The sequence below is a fragment of the Mya arenaria genome, chromosome 17, assembly GCF_026914265.1.
Source record: "Mya arenaria isolate MELC-2E11 chromosome 17, ASM2691426v1".
In the NCBI taxonomy this organism is placed as follows: domain Eukaryota; kingdom Metazoa; phylum Mollusca; class Bivalvia; order Myida; family Myidae; genus Mya; species Mya arenaria.
Window position 1 is genome coordinate 49,550,600 of NC_069138.1, and position 18,544 is coordinate 49,569,143.

Here is an 18,544-nt window from a genome sequence, read left to right on the forward strand (position 1 = left end):
CAATGAAATTTTATTAAATTAATTAGAACCATCACGCCAGAAACCAAATATCAGAAATGTTCCTGAGAAACATTATTTGGCCGAGGCTCACCAAAAGCTTGAAACAAGACATTCATTGGTTAAAAACTCAGGAAAACATATACTCATTGGTTGCTAAAAATGGAATGAATATTAATGAGAAAAACATGAAAACCAGTTTAGGAACCAACAACTCTATCTTAATCACATGACTGGTCAGGTGACCGACATCATGAAATAACAGTTAACAGTAAACAATTATCAATGACCACATAAATACCGAAAAGTCCCTAATGATAACACATGCAGGATTATTCATCAAGTCATGAAATATCATAATTCCTCTAAAAGTAACCCTTACTTAATAATATTGAAGATTAATAAAAAAACATTCACATATTATACTATATTACATACTTCTCCCTTATCCTTAAAGACGTCCTCGTCTCAAAATCATTTAGTAAAAAATAAGTAAATAAACCCCAAAGTATCAGGATAAATACTTCATAAGAAACACGACTCTATTCAAGACTTTTCATCTTGAAATTAAAGTTATTCCACTATCTAACAACAAATGTGTTTGTTGCTAACATTTTAATATAATTTTTTTTTTTAAACGGCTTATGACAAATTATTCCAAAGCTGAATAACACTTTATGAAAACATGATTACAAATTATTGTATTAAAACTTTTTACACCCTAATAATGATAACTCAAATCTAATGATATTAAAATGCTCAATCAGGAAGCTATTTTTTTACCTGAACCCTCTTCATTACAAATTGACCAAATTCTATCCATTTTGGAGGTTTTCGTGTTCGTTTGGACCTCCTTAATTCAGTTTCATCATGATTACTTTCAACATCAGAATTTACACCAGTATTACTATTATCAGACGGGCTGGCCAGTTCCTGCTGATCACAAGCAATTTTCTCTGGAGGCACTTTATCACAAGTAACCTTAATATCAGTGGTACATTGTATACCCTCTGCATCTGTGCAATTCTGTGTCTCAGAGAATTTTGTTTTAGCATCCTCAACATCATCTTGTTCTATACAACTCTCTATTTCTACTTTATCTACATCTACTCTACTCTGCACAACAAGGTCGTCACCCTGCGTGGGATCTACCATTGAATAAAAATATTCAGTAGCATCTGAACTACCTGTATCGCTAAGAATAGCTACATCAAAGTGTTCATTTTTCTCATCATGAGAAAAAACATTATGAAGTGGTCTATGACTCTTTGGGTCAAAAGACTTCATTTTTCGCTTCTGCTTGACAACAATCAGAGTTTGGTCTAATTATATTCTTTTTTTCTACTGTTAATTTGCTTCCTATTGGCAATAACAAATTTCGGTGCAATTTCCTAATTTTCCCACTTCCATCCTCCCTTACTATTTCATAACATGGAGTGTTTGAATAAGGCTTTTTTAATACGACATACACCTCACTTTCCCATTTGTCAGCAATTTTGTGTCTCCCATCAAAGGCTAAAACACGAACAAGAACTCTATCCCCTTCTTCCAATGCTGAACCCCTCACTTTCAAATCATAATTCAACTTTTGTTTATCTTGAGCAATATAAATTATTTTCTGGGCAGTCTCATTTGCAAATTTCATTCTGTCTTGTAATGTTTCAATGAATTTTCTTTCTTGCTTTGACTTTACAATGCCAAATTTTAAATCTCCAGGCAGTACATCTATTCTACCACCGAACATAATTTCAAAGGGAGAATATCCAGTTGACTTATGTTTTGTGCAATTGTATGAATAGACAAGATGACCTATATGCTTCTTCCAATCCTGTTTTTCATCAGGTTGAAGAGTACCTATCATATTGATCAAAGTCCTATTGAACCTCTCACATTGACCATTTCCGGCAGGATGATATGGACTGGTTCTAGATTTAGAAATGCCACTGATCTTACAAATCTCTTTGATCAACTTACTTTCAAAACTTGCACCTTGGTCAGAGTGTAACCGTTTTGGATACCTAAAATCATTGAAAAATTAAATTAAAACTTCAGCTGTGGTGTGAGCTGTCTGATTTTTCGTCGGCACGGCATGAGCAAATCTTGTGAAGTGGTCAGTCATCACTAAAACATTTTCAAAACCTCCTTTAGATTTATCCAAAGTCAAAAAATCTATTCAAAGCAGTTCAAAAGGTTCACTACTTGTAATATTTTCAAGAGGTGCTTTATCAAATCTATTGTTTTTGAAAAGAATACACCTTTGACAGTTTTTGATATGATTCTCTAAATCCTTTCTCATACCAGACCAAAAAAATCTTTCTTGCAATAATGATAAAGTTCTTTCTATTCCTTGATGGCCAATATCATCATGAAAATACTTTAAAATAGACTTTACCAGAGATTGTGGTACAACTATCTGGTCAATATTATCTCCCTTGATAATCACAGATCTGTGCAATACTCCCCTAATCATTTTCATATGGTCTTGCACTTTAAGCAAAGCAAGGTTTTGTTTATTCTGACATATTTTTTAATGAGTTAGAGTGTCTTGCCTTGTATCTAGGGTAACAATATTTCATCCTCTCTCTGACACTTTCTCCAATCTGTAAATGACATCTCAGAAAGGTCAATATCTTAAAAAGTACTAAATTTCTCACAAACTTCTGGATCAAAAGACACTGTCTCTACTGGGGTGACCTGAATGGGATTACAAAAAGACTGTATTTCTTCTAAATGTAACCTAGACAAACCATCTGCATCAGCATTACTAATTCCTGGCCTATATATCAAGTCAAAATCAAAGGCAGAAAGTGCAGCTAGCCATCTGTGCCCAGTGGCATCCAACTTGGCAGTGGTCATAACATATGTTAAACGATTATTATCCGTGTAAACTGTAAAATGTTGACCATATAAATAATCATAAAATTTCTCAGTTACACTCCATTTTAAAGCCAAATATTCTAGACGGTGTGCAGAATAATTCCTTTCAGACTTACTTAATCCCCTACTAGCATAACTTATCACCCTTTTTACTCCATTTTGGGTTTGATATAAAACAGCACCCAATGCTATAGAAGAAGCATCAATAAGCAACTCAAATGGAAGTTCAAAGTCGGCAAAACCTAGTATGGGTGGTTTTGACAAGAAATCTTTAATTTTTAGAAAAGGAGTTTCTTCTTCAGTACCCCAGTGAAAAGGTTTTATTGGAGAAATTGATTTTTTTTTCTGGATTTCTTGGAATTGGCACAATATGGCAACAATTTGTTCAATGGCTCTACTATTTTGGCATAGTTCTGTATGTATTTCCTGTAGGAACCGGCAAATCCTAAAAAAGATCTAACTTGTTCGGGCGTTTTTGGTGTTGGCCATTAATTGATCTTTTCAAGTTTTGATGGGTCAGTTTCAATACCCTCAGAAGAGACTACATGACCTACATAGGTTACCTTGCTTTTGAAAAACGAAACGTTGCAAAACAAGTTGAGGCGCTCTAAGTGCTCTTCATAGGTTTTGGCAAAAACTATGACATCATCTTAGTAAATGACACATATTTTTAGATGCAAATCGCCAAGAATTTCTTGCATAAGCCTTTGATACGTACATGGGGCCTCCGAAAGCGCAAACGGAAGGCGTTCATATTGAAATAACCTAAGAGGCCCCACCGTAAAAGCAGTACGCTCTTTATGACTTTCTTCCAAACCCACTTGGTGATACCCACTACGCATATCCAAAACACTAAAGTAATTACTCCCAGCAAGTGTATGCAATACATCTTCAATCCTAGGCAAAGCATAACTATCTTGCTTTGTAACTTTATTTAACTGCCTAAAATCCACACAAAGGCGAAGCTCCCCTGTACGTTTACGTACCAGGACTACATTTGAGGCCAAGGGACTATAAGATTTCTTGATAATACCACAAGCTAACAGATTTTGTAAATGGGCCCTGACCTCGTCAAACATGGAAGGTGGAATAGATCTAAACCTTTGTTTAAATGGAGTTGGGTTTAAAAGCTCAATTCTGTGTTTTACCACATTTGTAAACCCAATATCAGTATCATCTTTAGACATAATGACTTCAAAAGAGTTAATCATTTCAACAGCATTTTGAAATTGCTAAGGTGTCAAATTTTCCTTGTCAATATCAATTTCATCAAGAAAAGAACGAGATTTTTTCAGACTTAACCTGATTCCCTCCCATTTGAGAATTTTCAATTGTCATAGGACTTAACTGTGCAACAATAAACCTTGCAGGTAACAACACTGTATTTTGGGACAAATTTGTAACTGGCAATGACATTGGCATATTTCCAAGTTTTCAAATTTATTCAGAGTGTAAGGTTGGACTATTGCACAGGTATCCCTATAAGCTAAGGAATTCTCACACACACAAGGAACATCAACTGTTTGGTTTGGAGGAATAACCACATTACATGTACTTCGTAAACTACCAAGTTTGTTTTTATTTCTTTTTAATAACCTTTCTTAAACACACAAACACCTAAATGAAAAGAACCATGGAGTATGGAGTGGAGCTTTCTGCAAATATCTTTCCCCAATTTTTTCTTCACACATTTTCATAAAATGGTCAAGCAAATTTGTACCAAGTAAAACAGGTTTATTTTCACTAAAATCACTGTCAGGCACAATTAATAACAAACCATCCACAGACTTATCAATTGGCACCCCTGGAGTGGAAATATCAACTTGAATGAAACCTGAATAAGGTAAAGACTGACCATTAGCACACTCAATGTTTAAAATATCTGAGGGGGGCTTTAATGGAAATGACGCCAAGTGTTTATTGTAAAAGGATTCTGTGATTGTAGAGACAGTACTACCAGTATCCAACAATGCCCTTGTCAGAGCGCCATGTATCACAATATCAACTATGTTTGAACTTCCAACCAGGTTAGGGTCAACTTTTGAATTAATCTCTCTAGCACCTATGGTCGACCCCTCCCCATAGGTGGTTGCCCGTTTAAATGAACCGCAGCACGCCCTCTTCCCCGGTAAGAACCCCTTGAATGACCGAGCCTAACCCTACAACCCAACTGAACATGACCTACCTGGCCACAACGCCAACATGTAGGCTCCTCGACAAAACCTCCCCCAAAATCACTTTGACTAAAACCACCATTTCCCTGTCCCCTAGCACCAATATTTTCATAATTTTGATTTGGTCTTTGAACCTGATCTTGATAACCCTGACTAAAATTATCAAAATTCTGATTTGATTTAGGACTTGGATTAACATACCCTTGCCCATAGCTCTTCGAGTTAGAAAAGGATCTTTGACTACCAAATGAATTCCTATCATCAACATTTTGACCCAAACCTAACTGTTGCTTAAAAGAATGAGCCTCACATTGTTCTGTTTTTAAAGAATTAACATCAGTTTGAAGTTTTGTCAACATTTCTACAATTTTTGAAAGTTTAACATCCTCTGAAGCTACTTTTACACCCTTGCTTGTAACAGGAACAGAATTCTTTTTCTGCATTTTTCTATTTTTCTTATCTCAACCTTAAGTACATCAAAGTCCTCAATGGCATCAAATTTATAACCACTCACATCTCTCAGTTTCTGTTTAGACCAGTATAAAAACGATTCCGGAGCATTTCATTAACATCTGAATGATGTACTAACTCCATTTCAACTGCTTCTGGTATTATTCCTTCTAGTCTTAGGGACCAAACTGAAACATCTTCATGCTCTTCCTGCTGAGCTGAGTAAAATTTTGACAAAATTGTATTTTGACCATCAACCGAGCCATAGACAGATTCAAATTTACAAAAAACTTCCGCTAATGTGGTGTGAATACCAAGTCTCATTACAACATTCTTTGCTTCTCCCTTTAAAGATCTACGAACAGCTTCCAAAAGAATTGATTCTGGATATTTATGTTCAGATTGTAGACATTTAACCTCATATCTCCATTGTAAAAAAAGTTGCTTCCCCTTTTTGTGTATTAGCTCCATAAAATATAGACAATCTAGGAATTTGCATCTTGTGAACATTCGACTCTTTATTACTTTCATTTTCTGAATCAGATTCGTCTTTCACCCCAGCCTGGTGATTGTTTTTATTAGTCTCACCTACACTTACAAAATTTTTCATCCAAACAACAAGTTCACCTGGATTTTCAAACTTAGGCTTTACTTTTAAACTTTTAAATGCATGCAACAACTTATGCTCCTCATCCGAGTTCATGTCACTACCCGGCTGATCAGCCATGTTCAATGACTGTATGGTTACAAAATGCTATGCTAAGAAATCAATAGCTATAAAATATTCCTTAAAATATGAAATATTCCTTGAAATAAAATTATTAAATTGTCACAGTCAAGAATTTACTAATATCTCTTCTAACCCCTTTAAGTTTTTTTTTTTTTTTTTTTTTTTTAAATAAACCAATAAGTTTTATTCTGTTCAGAAAAAAAAATGACCAGATGAACTAATCAATTCATCAATTCAAACCACAAATACTTGCTTACCTTTTCACAATTCACTGAATAATAATCTACCATTTCTATACCCAAAGGAATGTTATAATCTCTTTTAGTAAACAATTTTACTATAAAATTTTCTAAATGTAGGTCAACAGCTGATAAAATCATGACAAAAGTAACACCTGGACAAATTCCTCATGCCAAAACAGCTGATCAATTACCGTAGTTATTATTATAGACACCCAATGCTAGTCTAAGCAGTCATTAAAATAGTCTAATTAAATCAATATTCAAATTTCCTGGCAACAAAACTAAATGATTTACCTTAAAATATCAACTATAAGAGAGTCAAGCTTATTCTTGCCTTTAAAACACAATGATTAATCTGATCTAGAATTAAAATCAAGTTTTACTCTTCCACATGCAGTTTTATCAATTAATGTGCTCAATGCATGCACTCACTGTGAGGTTATTAAATGTGATTTTGAAATTCATTCACTCTACAAAAATAGCCTATCTTCCATCACAATGACAATATGACAATGTATTGTAATTATCATGAACTATACCTGCACTATTAAAATAAAGACAAAAATACACTGAAATATTTAAAATGAATTAAACTTAGTGCAAATAAATTTCATGAATATATCAAACATCTACAAATGTGGAACTTACTGTTACAGTTTATGAAAGTCTAACACTTCAATGTTACCCAAGGTCGAATGTAAAAGTTCTTAACACGTCCGCTGGTCTCACGAAAAAGGTTTTAAGGAAAGTTCTGGTTACCGTAGCAACGATTGAATGAATGGTCAAAACCTCTGGCTGGTCCAAGGTTACAAAGGAGTCAAAACCTCTGGCTGGTCCAAGGTCACAAAGGAGGAATGGTCCTATCCATATGGACATCAACTGATAGTGGGTCCCAATATCACATATGGTACGGCCCTACTGGTCAAGCGTCACACGGCTTGTCCTGCCCAGTGGTACTACGTCACTCGAACCCCTGGATGCTAATGGCAGCTGGTCTAATTGGTCTCTATTATAAATATAGCTCAGCCCAAACAGTACAACTTGAAAATATCACTGGGGGCTCCATTGTTATATCTTTATATTGAATCCAATATTTAGATCCAAAAAGACAAAGCGTGATTAATATTTTGAGTTCTTAATTTTCAGTTGTCTCCAATGTGTTTATTTTATAATATGTTTCCAAATACTGAACTGAGCAATTTTTAATAAGCCCTGAAACAGACATAGGACATAACTATAATTAAATTGTGAATAAAACAATGTACACAAATACAAGCAATAGAACACAAGACAAAATACACAAATACAGCGAGTTCCATTAATTCATGTAGGTTATTAAAACCGTTGATATAATTAATTATATGGAACACAATACAAAGAAATTTACAATTTTGATATACATAAAACACACACACCTAGAGTATAATCTTTAGTAGACTATAATCGTATATACTTCAGTTACTGATATGGAGGTAGACAGACTTCACGCTCATCCTCTTACATGTTTATGATAAAGCTGAAACATGCATGTTAATAAATATTAAGTTATTTGTTAAAACACCATGTTACATTCCAGCAATAATAAATCTCAAATAACTATTTGAATCTCAATTGCAATACAAGTAGAATAAAAACATAAAAGAAGCAAATACCTTTAATATGATGTTTTCCCTTCCAATGAAATTTTATTAAATTAATTAGAACCATCACGCCAGAAACCAAAATCAGAAATGTTCCTGAGAAACATTATTTGGCCGAGGCTCACCAAAAGCTTGAAACAAGACATTCATTGGTTAAAAACTCAGGAAAACATATACTCATTGGTTGCTAAAAATGGAATGAATATTAATGAGAAAAACATGAAACCAGTTTAGGAACCAACAACTCTATCTTAATCACATGACTGGTCAGGTGACCGACATCATGAAATAACAGTTAACAGTAAACAATTATCAATGACCACATAAATACCGTAAAGTCCCTAATGATAACACATGCAGGATTATTCATGAAGTCATGAAATATCATAATTCCTCTAAAAGTAACCCTTACTTAATAATATTGATGATTAATAAAAAACATTCATATATTATACTTTATTACATATGCATCCATTTTTATTTGCTTCATCCTCGGCATCCCAGCGTATCATAACCTATATGATACCCTGGACAAATCAGCTGTAAAAATCTCATACTCATGAATAATTAATAAGGTAAAATCCAGCCGCTTGGTTGGTCGCATGAGACACTCCTCATGCGGTGCGGAAATGGCCGAGAAATTACAGATGAAATCTCGGTTCGAAATAATCCAATGATATCACAGCTTACAAATCTTTTAGGCAGGATATTGTTAAATATGCTGATAGCTCTTCACAAAGGGGATTCTTTCATTTACGTTATCGGCTATGTTATTGGTCGGAAAGTGCTTATGAATATTCAAGATTTACCAGGTTTTCTTAGTTTGCCCAGTGTATTATATAGGTTGTGATACGCTGAGGTTCCGAGAATGGTTTACTCGTACTTGTACCGATATGAGTAAAAAAGTTCAAGTGAATGAGTATGCATACAAACGTTTGTTATATTAAGTATGTTGCTGTCTTAAATCAGTATCGTCATTATTGGTGTTCTGCAGGTCCAGTTTAACTGTCACTAAAAAGATCGATTGCGAAAATGTTAGAGAGGAAAATGTGGAATTGGACAATGAGCACGAGGACGACACGAATAGAACACCATCAGATAAGAAGAAGAAAGATGAAGCGTTTAAGGCTCTTGCAAAAGCACTTTCTTTGAGCGTGGCATACGGAGCATACTTTGGCGGAATTGTTACTATAACTGGGACACCAGTAAATCTTGTTCTGAAAGACGTCGCCGACAAGTATGAAAGATAAATGTTTTATCTGATTTTTTTTTTTATTTAAAATTCAACTTCAGACATGAAACATGAAATCCAACTACAGGCATGAAACAAATAAAACAAAACATAATAAACATTATGAATACAAGGAGATCAATGATATTCACTGACCTGCAAACAACCCATTTATATTTGATTTAAAAGTAAAAATAATAATGACGTTCCTGTTCAGTTCATACAATTATAAAGTAATTGGACTCAGTCATGTGGAACTATTTTCGTAAGGTGTCCGTAAAGCGAGATTAAATGATCCCGATATTTAATACTGTTGAAAAAAGATAAATAAACAATTTGAACAGTATTTTGTTTGTAGTTTATTGCAGACTACGAATATATATCGTATATCGTCATATATGTTGTATCCTAGTGTAAATCTATATTCCTTAAACAATTTAAGAATTTAAATGGGAACCATCTTCTTCTGTTCATATCAAAACAACTCACTTCACTCCGGTCCCTAGCATTTATGATACATCATCTATGTATAATGTCGAAACGGTGATATTTTTACAGTAATGCTACTCAGATAAATACTCCCATCAATGTAGTATGTGCGAAAGTATTGTGACAACTCATGCATATTCTCATTCCCATGATAAGAAATTACACATTTATTTTAGGTTTTACAGAGATAACGGCCATAATGAGTCCCCAATAACGTTTACATCCTGGATGGGATTCGCTCTTCCGTTGTCCTGTATGACTCTCGTCTTCGGTTGGTTGTGGTTGTCGTTCCGTTTTCTGGGTTTCAGGTTTGTGAACTCTGCCACGTTCTGGCGTTTTCAAATATGTAACAATAGCATTATATTCATAATTTCCAGCTGACCTGCAAATGATTAAGGATTTGGATAAAGAGCTTAAAGTAACTTGATCGAGGCCTCATGAACTAGCGTCTTTGTGTCATAGTGTTCAACTGATTGAATTCTTACTCAATGAAAAGGCTGAACTATAAAAAATGTAAAATAAATCCAAAATCATGTCTTGATTATGAAAATAATACCTTAATTTTATGAGTGACTGTATCGAAAGAAACATATACTATTCCTGTGAAACACAACATTAAATCAATGTATTGTAAATTATTCACGTTTTCCAATACTCTTAAGCGATATTTACATATTTTAATACAATAAACATTTCGTGCAACATTGTATTTTGTGCATATGAATTATAAATATATGAACTTGATATATGTTTACGGTGTTACTTACTAATTGAGGAATAAATATATCTCATTAATTTATAGATGGCTGGGTAAGTAGTTTAAATTTGGTAAAACGATTCATTGACAAGTACAATCACACAGATTAATCCATTAATATATCAATGAATACAGTCTTGTTAAGACATACATAAGCCTGCTGCCCTCAACAAGACTTTACTACATCATTTTAGCAAGACATTCTCAATGTAGTTTGACTTCTTAGTATATTAACATTACATCATATTTTTTTAAAGTAATGCATCAAAATAAAATTCTTTTTTTTTTCTTAAATTGTGTCCGACTGTATTTGTTAAATGTGCGCTATCCGCATACACATGCATTTAGATTTGTTTGTGGATTTGCGCCAGTCAGTAAACAATGTTGTTTTTAATTCGTGTTTAATAGGAATTGCAGCCTAGTCAAAGTCTTATATCAGCTTTTGATTAAAATATATTTGTTATGATATATCGTTAAGAAACAGATACTTTAAGTATATAATGGCTGTTTTTCCATAGCTGTTTGAAGCGAATGGACCCTGTTAAAAAATCAGCATTCAATGCGGCGATCAAGAGGCGAGCTGAAGCTCTTGGACGTATATCGTAGGTTGAACTCTGATTTTAGATATTAAACAAAATTAAACCAGGAAGCCCTTGAACATGATCCGGTATGAACTCATATTGCCCAAGGCTTAACAGAGGTCTATATATTAGTTTTGTCAGTGAATATAAGATAATTTTCGACGGCTCCTTAGTCAGCAACTGTCTATTATTTGACATTCAATTTCGTCCATATTTATATTGATATTACTGTTTATGAGGAAGCAGAATGGCTGCATGTAATAGTCTTGTTTACATAACGGTTTTTCTCACGTTATAACCTAAATTACGCTAAATATGCATCTTTTCGGACTAAGTAAAGTTTTCTTGGCGGAGTACTCCCCTACCCCCTCCCCCACCAAACGATAGAAATTTGGTTCTGATGGAGGTTCGCCAGACAAAACGTTGCGAACCTACCTAACGACCCCTCTTACGTCCATTCCTGCATCCACCCCTGATACCGGAAATACGTAGTCGGAAATAACGTCACTTGATTTGTCACAGCTACGTTTGCGTTAACATTCTTTTGAATTTCATGCCAGTGGCATCTTTTGTGCATCATTTGTGGATAGTGAGTAGGAGATTGGAGAAATTTTAACCCATAAAATTTGAGATATATTTTGCTTTACCGATGGTGCTCTGAACCAATGACAAACCTTCTACTTAATATAGATTTTATAAAAAATTACATTGATATAAATCGTTAAAGAAATTATATTTATCAAATCAATTTTTTATTTGATAAATGGTTCAATTTTATTTTAGTTTTACAATACGTTTATGCATTTTATATTTGCCTAATAGATTTGGTGAGGGCCAAGTTGTGATTGTTTTTGTTTCCATGGTCTTATTGTGGCTGTTCCGAAATCCTCCAATCATTTCTGGATGGGGCGACTTGTTTGTTGATACAGACATCAACGACGGACAGAGGTACTTTCATTGTGTGTTAATATAAGGTTGTCGCAACGAAAACAATTGGTTTAAAGGCATTTTCATTTTCGATTCTGTGAAAATAAATGGCCGTGGTTTACTGTCTTTAGTATACATACTATAACTGTGAGTCCTAGTCATGGGGCAATTTTGTTTTATTACTTGTATATCTAAATGGGATTTTTTATTTTTTTTATCCAAGAAATATTTAGTAACAGTAATTGTATTTTTGAAAAAGGGGTTATAGTAGCTATTATTAATTTGCAATTCAAATACACGGCCATTGTTTTCTTTCAGCCTAGTTTCCGACTCCACGCCATGCATCCTTTTGGGAACCTTGCTATTTATCCTTCCGGAAAAGAGGCCAAACATTCTGTGCTGGAGGAAAGGTAAGATAAAACACACACGCCCATGAATTTAAGACAGCTTGGCTTCTCCCTTTTTTTTCAAATTATTTTTATAAAGACTGACATTTTTCTTTATGTTTGCTTGTTCGTTCAATTACCTATGTTCTTTAGTATTTGTACGCATATTTAAATGCGCTCATAATATAAAAAGAAGAATCGAAAGGTCGAAATTACTGATCTGTGTTAAAATAGCTACTCAATACAAGGTCATCGGCCCAAAAGGTAGAACATATTTATTTGTATAAATAGCTATTCCCTATCAGGTCCATGTACGTTTATAACCCTCATCTGTATTTTAATTTAATTTTAAAGCGTAGTTCAATGTAATTTTGCGATGGTGTTTATTCACTTAATCAATGTAATGATGTTGATAAAAGGAATAAGGTTGTGTGTATATATATATATTCTGAAAAAATATACTGTTATGAACAATAATAACATGCTTGAAGGAGGTAGGTTTGATATATTACGCCTATCCTGACATTGCAGATTGTGACCAGACGACAAACCTTTGGTTTTTATATAAATGTAGTTGTTCCGTTTTGTCATGACCATAGCTAACAAGCTGGTAAATATCCGTTAACATATAAATTATGCCCCTTGTTTTCGTGTTTCCAGGCAAACCTTCCTACACGCCTATCCTTAAATGGCAGGTGGTGACCAAGCGGCTACCATGGGGTGTTCTCATACTTGTGGGAGGCGGGTTTGCAATGGCTCAAGCGAGTCAGGTTGTTCATTTGAATATTTGGAAAGTGTTACAGTTTTCAAATGATCATTGATTAAATTTATGCACGTTCACTACCAATTATACAAGTTTTGTCACCAGAGAGATCCATGTTCATTGAATTTTAATCTAAATGCAAATTAATGATGAAACAGCTGTCTTTGTTAATTTCCCATTTTAATTGATGTATTGCAAATTTATTTAAACATTATTTGGCCATCTTCCTGGTTAAATTGGTACGTTTTAAATTCTGAATAGTGTTATTAGCATATTAACTACATCCTTTTAAAATGCATCAACTACAGGAATCCGGACTGTCCTATTGGCATGGTAAGATTTCCGGCGTTTTTTAAAACAAATATCGGATCTCTCCACTAAAATAGGTGAGTAGTTCACGCTATAATTTTGAATGGCATGGTTTGATATTGAACGTTTTTCTTTATTACACAGGAATCCGGTCTCTCTATTTGGATAGGCGAGCAGCTCAAGTTACTTGGCGGTTTTCATCCACTTGTGATGGACCTTCTAATTCTTACAGTGGTTTCCTTTATAACCGAACTGATGAGTAACTTAGCAACGGTACAACTGGTTGTGCCGATTTTGAGAGATATGGTAATTGGGTTTTTGTTCGTATATCGTGATATATTGTTAGTTTGAGAGCTTGTAACCGTTTAGGTTTCTTTTAAATAAAAGTAAGAAAACTACTATGTCGAAAATGATACGAAATGAATGTTTCAATTATGTTATCAATTGTGGTTTCTAAGAAGCATTTATATATTTGCTGGTAACGTTCCTCATTTAATTCTGGATATTATATGATAATATGTAGAAATGCATTAAATCTGGCTATAATCAAAACAACTTCATCGATTGAAGCAGAATTGGCTTGACTGATTCTGTTTATTGTAATAACTGAATGCTTAATTGATAAAACGAATGATGGAAAAAAATTCGTGACCGAGACGTGCTTAAATCCCACAGTGACAAAAGTTTTATTTCATGTCATCCTTGTCTGTTGTCCTGTGTTTATTTCACTGTTGAGCTTTGTCCTTGGATCTTAAAACCGGCTCCAAATAAACACTTGACTCGTTCCTGTAATTTCTATTGTATTATTGAATATTAGAATATCATGGTGTGGCTTCTCTTTTAGCCCCTATCTCTTGGAACAAATCCTCTACACCTGATGATATCAGGAACAATAGCATGTTCGTTCTCGTTCATGCTGCCAGTATCTGCGCCATCATGCGCCATGGCATTTGCGACTGGATATATCCCTATTCAAGACATGGTAATGGTAACACGTATCTCCTATATTTCGTATTACAGTTTTGACTATAAATTGTTTTTGACAATGGCATTACCAACCCATTTCTGGTAGAAATGCAACCACGAAACAGCTGCTAGGTAAACTTTATGAGTTGTCAATATTGCATTATGCATACACATGGGATGTAATTAATCAACAGTATTTAAAAACAAAAAATGCAAACAATTTAGGGGATAGTATGGGCAAAGAAAACACCCGCATTATTAACTGTTGCCTTAAACCAACGTAGTTTAAAATAGTTTATTTATTTATTTCAGTCTCATCAATGCATTGTACATTCATGAATCAAAGTACAATCAGTACAAACAAGTGCATTGCAAAATGTTTACAAACAATCATCATTAAGTGCATGGATACTCCCTCTAACATTTTAAACCATTATTTTTTTTCTTCATGATCATGTATAATTGTTTCAGGCCTTAGCTGGGTTGCCAATGAAGATAATTAGCATAGGCTGTACAATGTTAGCTGTGAATACATGGGGCACAACCATGTTTGATCTTGATACGCTGCCTGATTTTCTGCAGAATAACACCACAAACACTACAACGACAACGATGCAATCTGTATAAAATGAATCTGTTAATAAACTTGTGTTTCAATATACAGCTAGTTCAAGTGTAACCTGGTGTGTTTTGGCATAGCTGCATAATTCTGGTTTTTACAGAAAATTTAGACGAATCGAATTAAGTAAATTAAACGTGGTGTTTAAATACACAGATCACGTAACAAATGATTGGTTTAAACTTGTATGGCAAGAGGCTCGAACAGAATGTGTCTTAAAAACATAATTATATTTTTACCAAGATTCTATTAATACAGGTGCTGATTTGTGAACTAAAACATTGAATGCTGTCCTCAAATATGATTGTTTTCCGTAAAGTTTTGTTTTGTGCACTTCTTTGTTGTTTACCATTGTCATTTCTTATCACTTTAAACTATCAGTTTTTGCAATTTTATGAAAAGAGGATGTAAAACTAACCTTGTTTTGATTTGAGTTGAATTATGTTGATAGCCATTTCATACCTTGACATATTTTCCAATAACATAGGTATAATACAATTAATATCGAATATGGTGTCTTTTAACTCTACTTTTATTTCTTTAATTAATTATGTAAAGAGCTTTGAATGGTAGTAAAATCTATTCTTTGAAAGTTAAACTATCAAAATAATGCATACAGCAGTTAAATTGGTACTGCATACTTAATCGAATTGAACTGTTGCATCTCATTACAAATACAATTTACCATGTTACAAACGTATTAACTGCCAACATTGACATTGCAATACTAATTAGTTTTACTTGGGAAACCTGCCATTCCATAGGTTATACGAAAATATTTCAGATAGTCATGAATACAAAATCATCAAAGAACATAACACATATGAACCTATCTGAACATTCAGAATAATTCAAATAATAAATTAAAATGATATTAACCAAAAAGGAACGATTCTGAATAACTTTAAAGCATACAAATGTAAAAACTTGTATTCGGTTTTCTTATTAACTTGACACTGTGTCTTATTCATTCCATCAGTCGATGACACATTATAATGTATACCATTGAGCCGATTGTTAAGAGCTTTTTAAAGTTAACAATATGATTAACGGCATCTTTTAAACGTGATATTGTGCTTATTGGAAAATTATATTCATTTAGATAATACAGATACAGCTTAAATAGTTGTCTCAAATCTTGTTAGATATACTGCCGATCAAAGTCGTCTTTATTAAACTACCAGAGCAATACAGATTTCAAAATTAACCTTTTTTTACTTCAAGAACGTTGTTACCTTCTACGAAGCTCTAAACAATCGATCCAATGAATGCTATTATCAAACGCGTAAGCAATACGATTCAAGTGAATCTTGATACATAAAGGAAGTTTTATCAAATTCGATGAGACATATTTGTGTTGTGTTACTCTGTTTGTAATTTAAATGATATACATGTTGTGGCCTGTTGCAATTTGATTAAGAACGAGCTTATTTTACACCTTAAGACTGATTATTCTGAAACTTGATAAACATGGTCGTCATGAAGTGAACTAGTGCCTAACATATTTTTCATGGCCCAATGGTCAATTCGGTTATGTGTTTGTGTAGTTATTTGTGTACTTGTTTGCTCTATGGATGTTTTTTGGAGCTTACTACAATCATCACAATTAGCATGCCATTTTTACCTACAAAAGTGTACTAATAAATTTGTGAGAATTGCTATAGTTCTTTCAAATCAAACACAGCCCAAGTTAGTGTACATTGTAATAGGAGTCGATTGCCTTAATCATTAATAACATTCGTTTGTAAGTTAAGAGCTTAAAAGACAGCGGTCTGTTCTTAGCACCTGCACCTCGCGCATAGGCAAAACCTACATCGACAACAATAAGGACACCCTACGGTAACCGGTTAGTAACCATCTGCCATTTCAAGATTGCTGTGTAGGACGGACTACCTGAAAACATTACATGCATGTGGTGCAAGTGGTGGAATTCTTTATGGAGTTTTTTTTTCTAAAACCTGATGTCATTTACACGCTTTTACTGCCAACAGGACAGGTTAGATATTTTCTCCGGCAATATGAAGAGCAGAGTTCTCAGTAAAATGCATGGCGTTTAATCTGATACCGAACTGTAAAAAAGACGGCAAAATTGTATTTATTTGTGACGTCGTCTGCGAAAATAAGTCCTTTGGAGGTACTCAGGACTACTACAAAACACGGAATTTAACCCCATTGATCGGATTACATTTTGTTTATAACTTTTTGTTTCATTTGATAGTAGAAGTCTTTCAAACTTTTCACAATATCCATCAAAAACATTTCTAAATATTCCAATACATGCATCACAGTAAAGGCGAAATAGCTTCGCCTTGTTTCAAACCAACAAAACATTTGAACAATTCTGAGTCAGATTTGCAGCTTCTAACAGGAAATTTGACCTTATCATTCAGTTTTTAATTATGCGCAAAACTTTTTAACAAACATCTTAAGTGTATACACAGCAAACACAACACTCAATTTATATTGGCAAAGTGCACTTGAACTTCTAAACAATTACAAATACCTCGGAATTATTTACCAGGCAAAAGGCCAGGTTAAGCTCAAGAAAATCAACAAAGAACAAAACCTGAACGACCTTGGTTTCAAACCTTATGAAAAGTTGTACTACTTTTGTCTTGTACCAGTCACGTAATATTGCAGCTCCGTATGGGGATTTTATCAGTTTCAAACCTCAGACAATGCCCAAAACCGTGCAAGAAGATACGCACTGTACATTGATTCGCCCCGGTTTCCGCGCTTACTTGCGACACTGAATGGATCAAATCCATTACCGCCGTTGGATCAACATGCCGCGCCCCTGAAACAGGCGTATGCTCATGGACCGAAACAAACTGTGCGCCAAGGTGTTTGAAATAGACTTAAACAAGTGTACTTGTAATTGGAGAAGCGAGTAGAAAGAGGTCATGACACTCATAGCCATAGTTTTCACGCTTTCTTGCGACACTGGATGGTAGGTGTACTTAGAATTGGTCAAGCTACAATAAAGAGATCTTGCCACTCATAGGGCTACTATACACTTTTGGCATCCACTTTTTGATCGCTCTACTGTACATTTTTTGCGAAACCATTCAATTAACATTTGGTCGACAGAGGTTAGATCGATACTGAAATAAATAACGTATACAGTGTTATAGCGAGACTTTAAAAACTTTTGCCTGACCAAATATGAACGTTCCTTACTGGCCCAGGTACTCACTGGTCTATTACCTTTAAGAGTAGAAACGGTATCTAGGTGATCCAGCGAATACAAGGCTATGTAGGCTATGCGATGCCCAAGAAGTTGTCATTTTGTATTAAAATGCGCATTGTTTACTAATGTTGTGCTTTGGTCTTTTGCTTTCTGAATATTATTTCACTAACCGTACTGATATTGATTTTGTTTTGTTGATTAAATTTTGTATTCAAC

General features: G+C 34.1%; 1 protein-coding gene across 1 annotated transcript in view; it reads left to right on the top strand.

The window, feature by feature from the left end:
- LOC128223578 (solute carrier family 13 member 2-like) overlaps nucleotides 1-16,748 on the top strand; it is a 29,413-nt gene extending 12,665 nt beyond the window's left edge. Inside the window, exons 6-14 of the mRNA XM_052932855.1 lie at nucleotides 9,105-9,347; nucleotides 10,007-10,210; nucleotides 11,106-11,189; nucleotides 11,991-12,116; nucleotides 12,414-12,505; nucleotides 13,142-13,251; nucleotides 13,698-13,859; nucleotides 14,398-14,535; nucleotides 14,991-16,748. Of these exons, the coding sequence (XP_052788815.1) occupies nucleotides 9,105-9,347; nucleotides 10,007-10,210; nucleotides 11,106-11,189; nucleotides 11,991-12,116; nucleotides 12,414-12,505; nucleotides 13,142-13,251; nucleotides 13,698-13,859; nucleotides 14,398-14,535; nucleotides 14,991-15,146 (1,315 nt within the window). The 3' untranslated portion in view covers nucleotides 15,147-16,748. The remainder of the gene's footprint in view (nucleotides 1-9,104; nucleotides 9,348-10,006; nucleotides 10,211-11,105; nucleotides 11,190-11,990; nucleotides 12,117-12,413; nucleotides 12,506-13,141; nucleotides 13,252-13,697; nucleotides 13,860-14,397; nucleotides 14,536-14,990) is intronic.
- The last annotated feature ends 1,796 nt before the right edge of the window (nucleotides 16,749-18,544 follow it).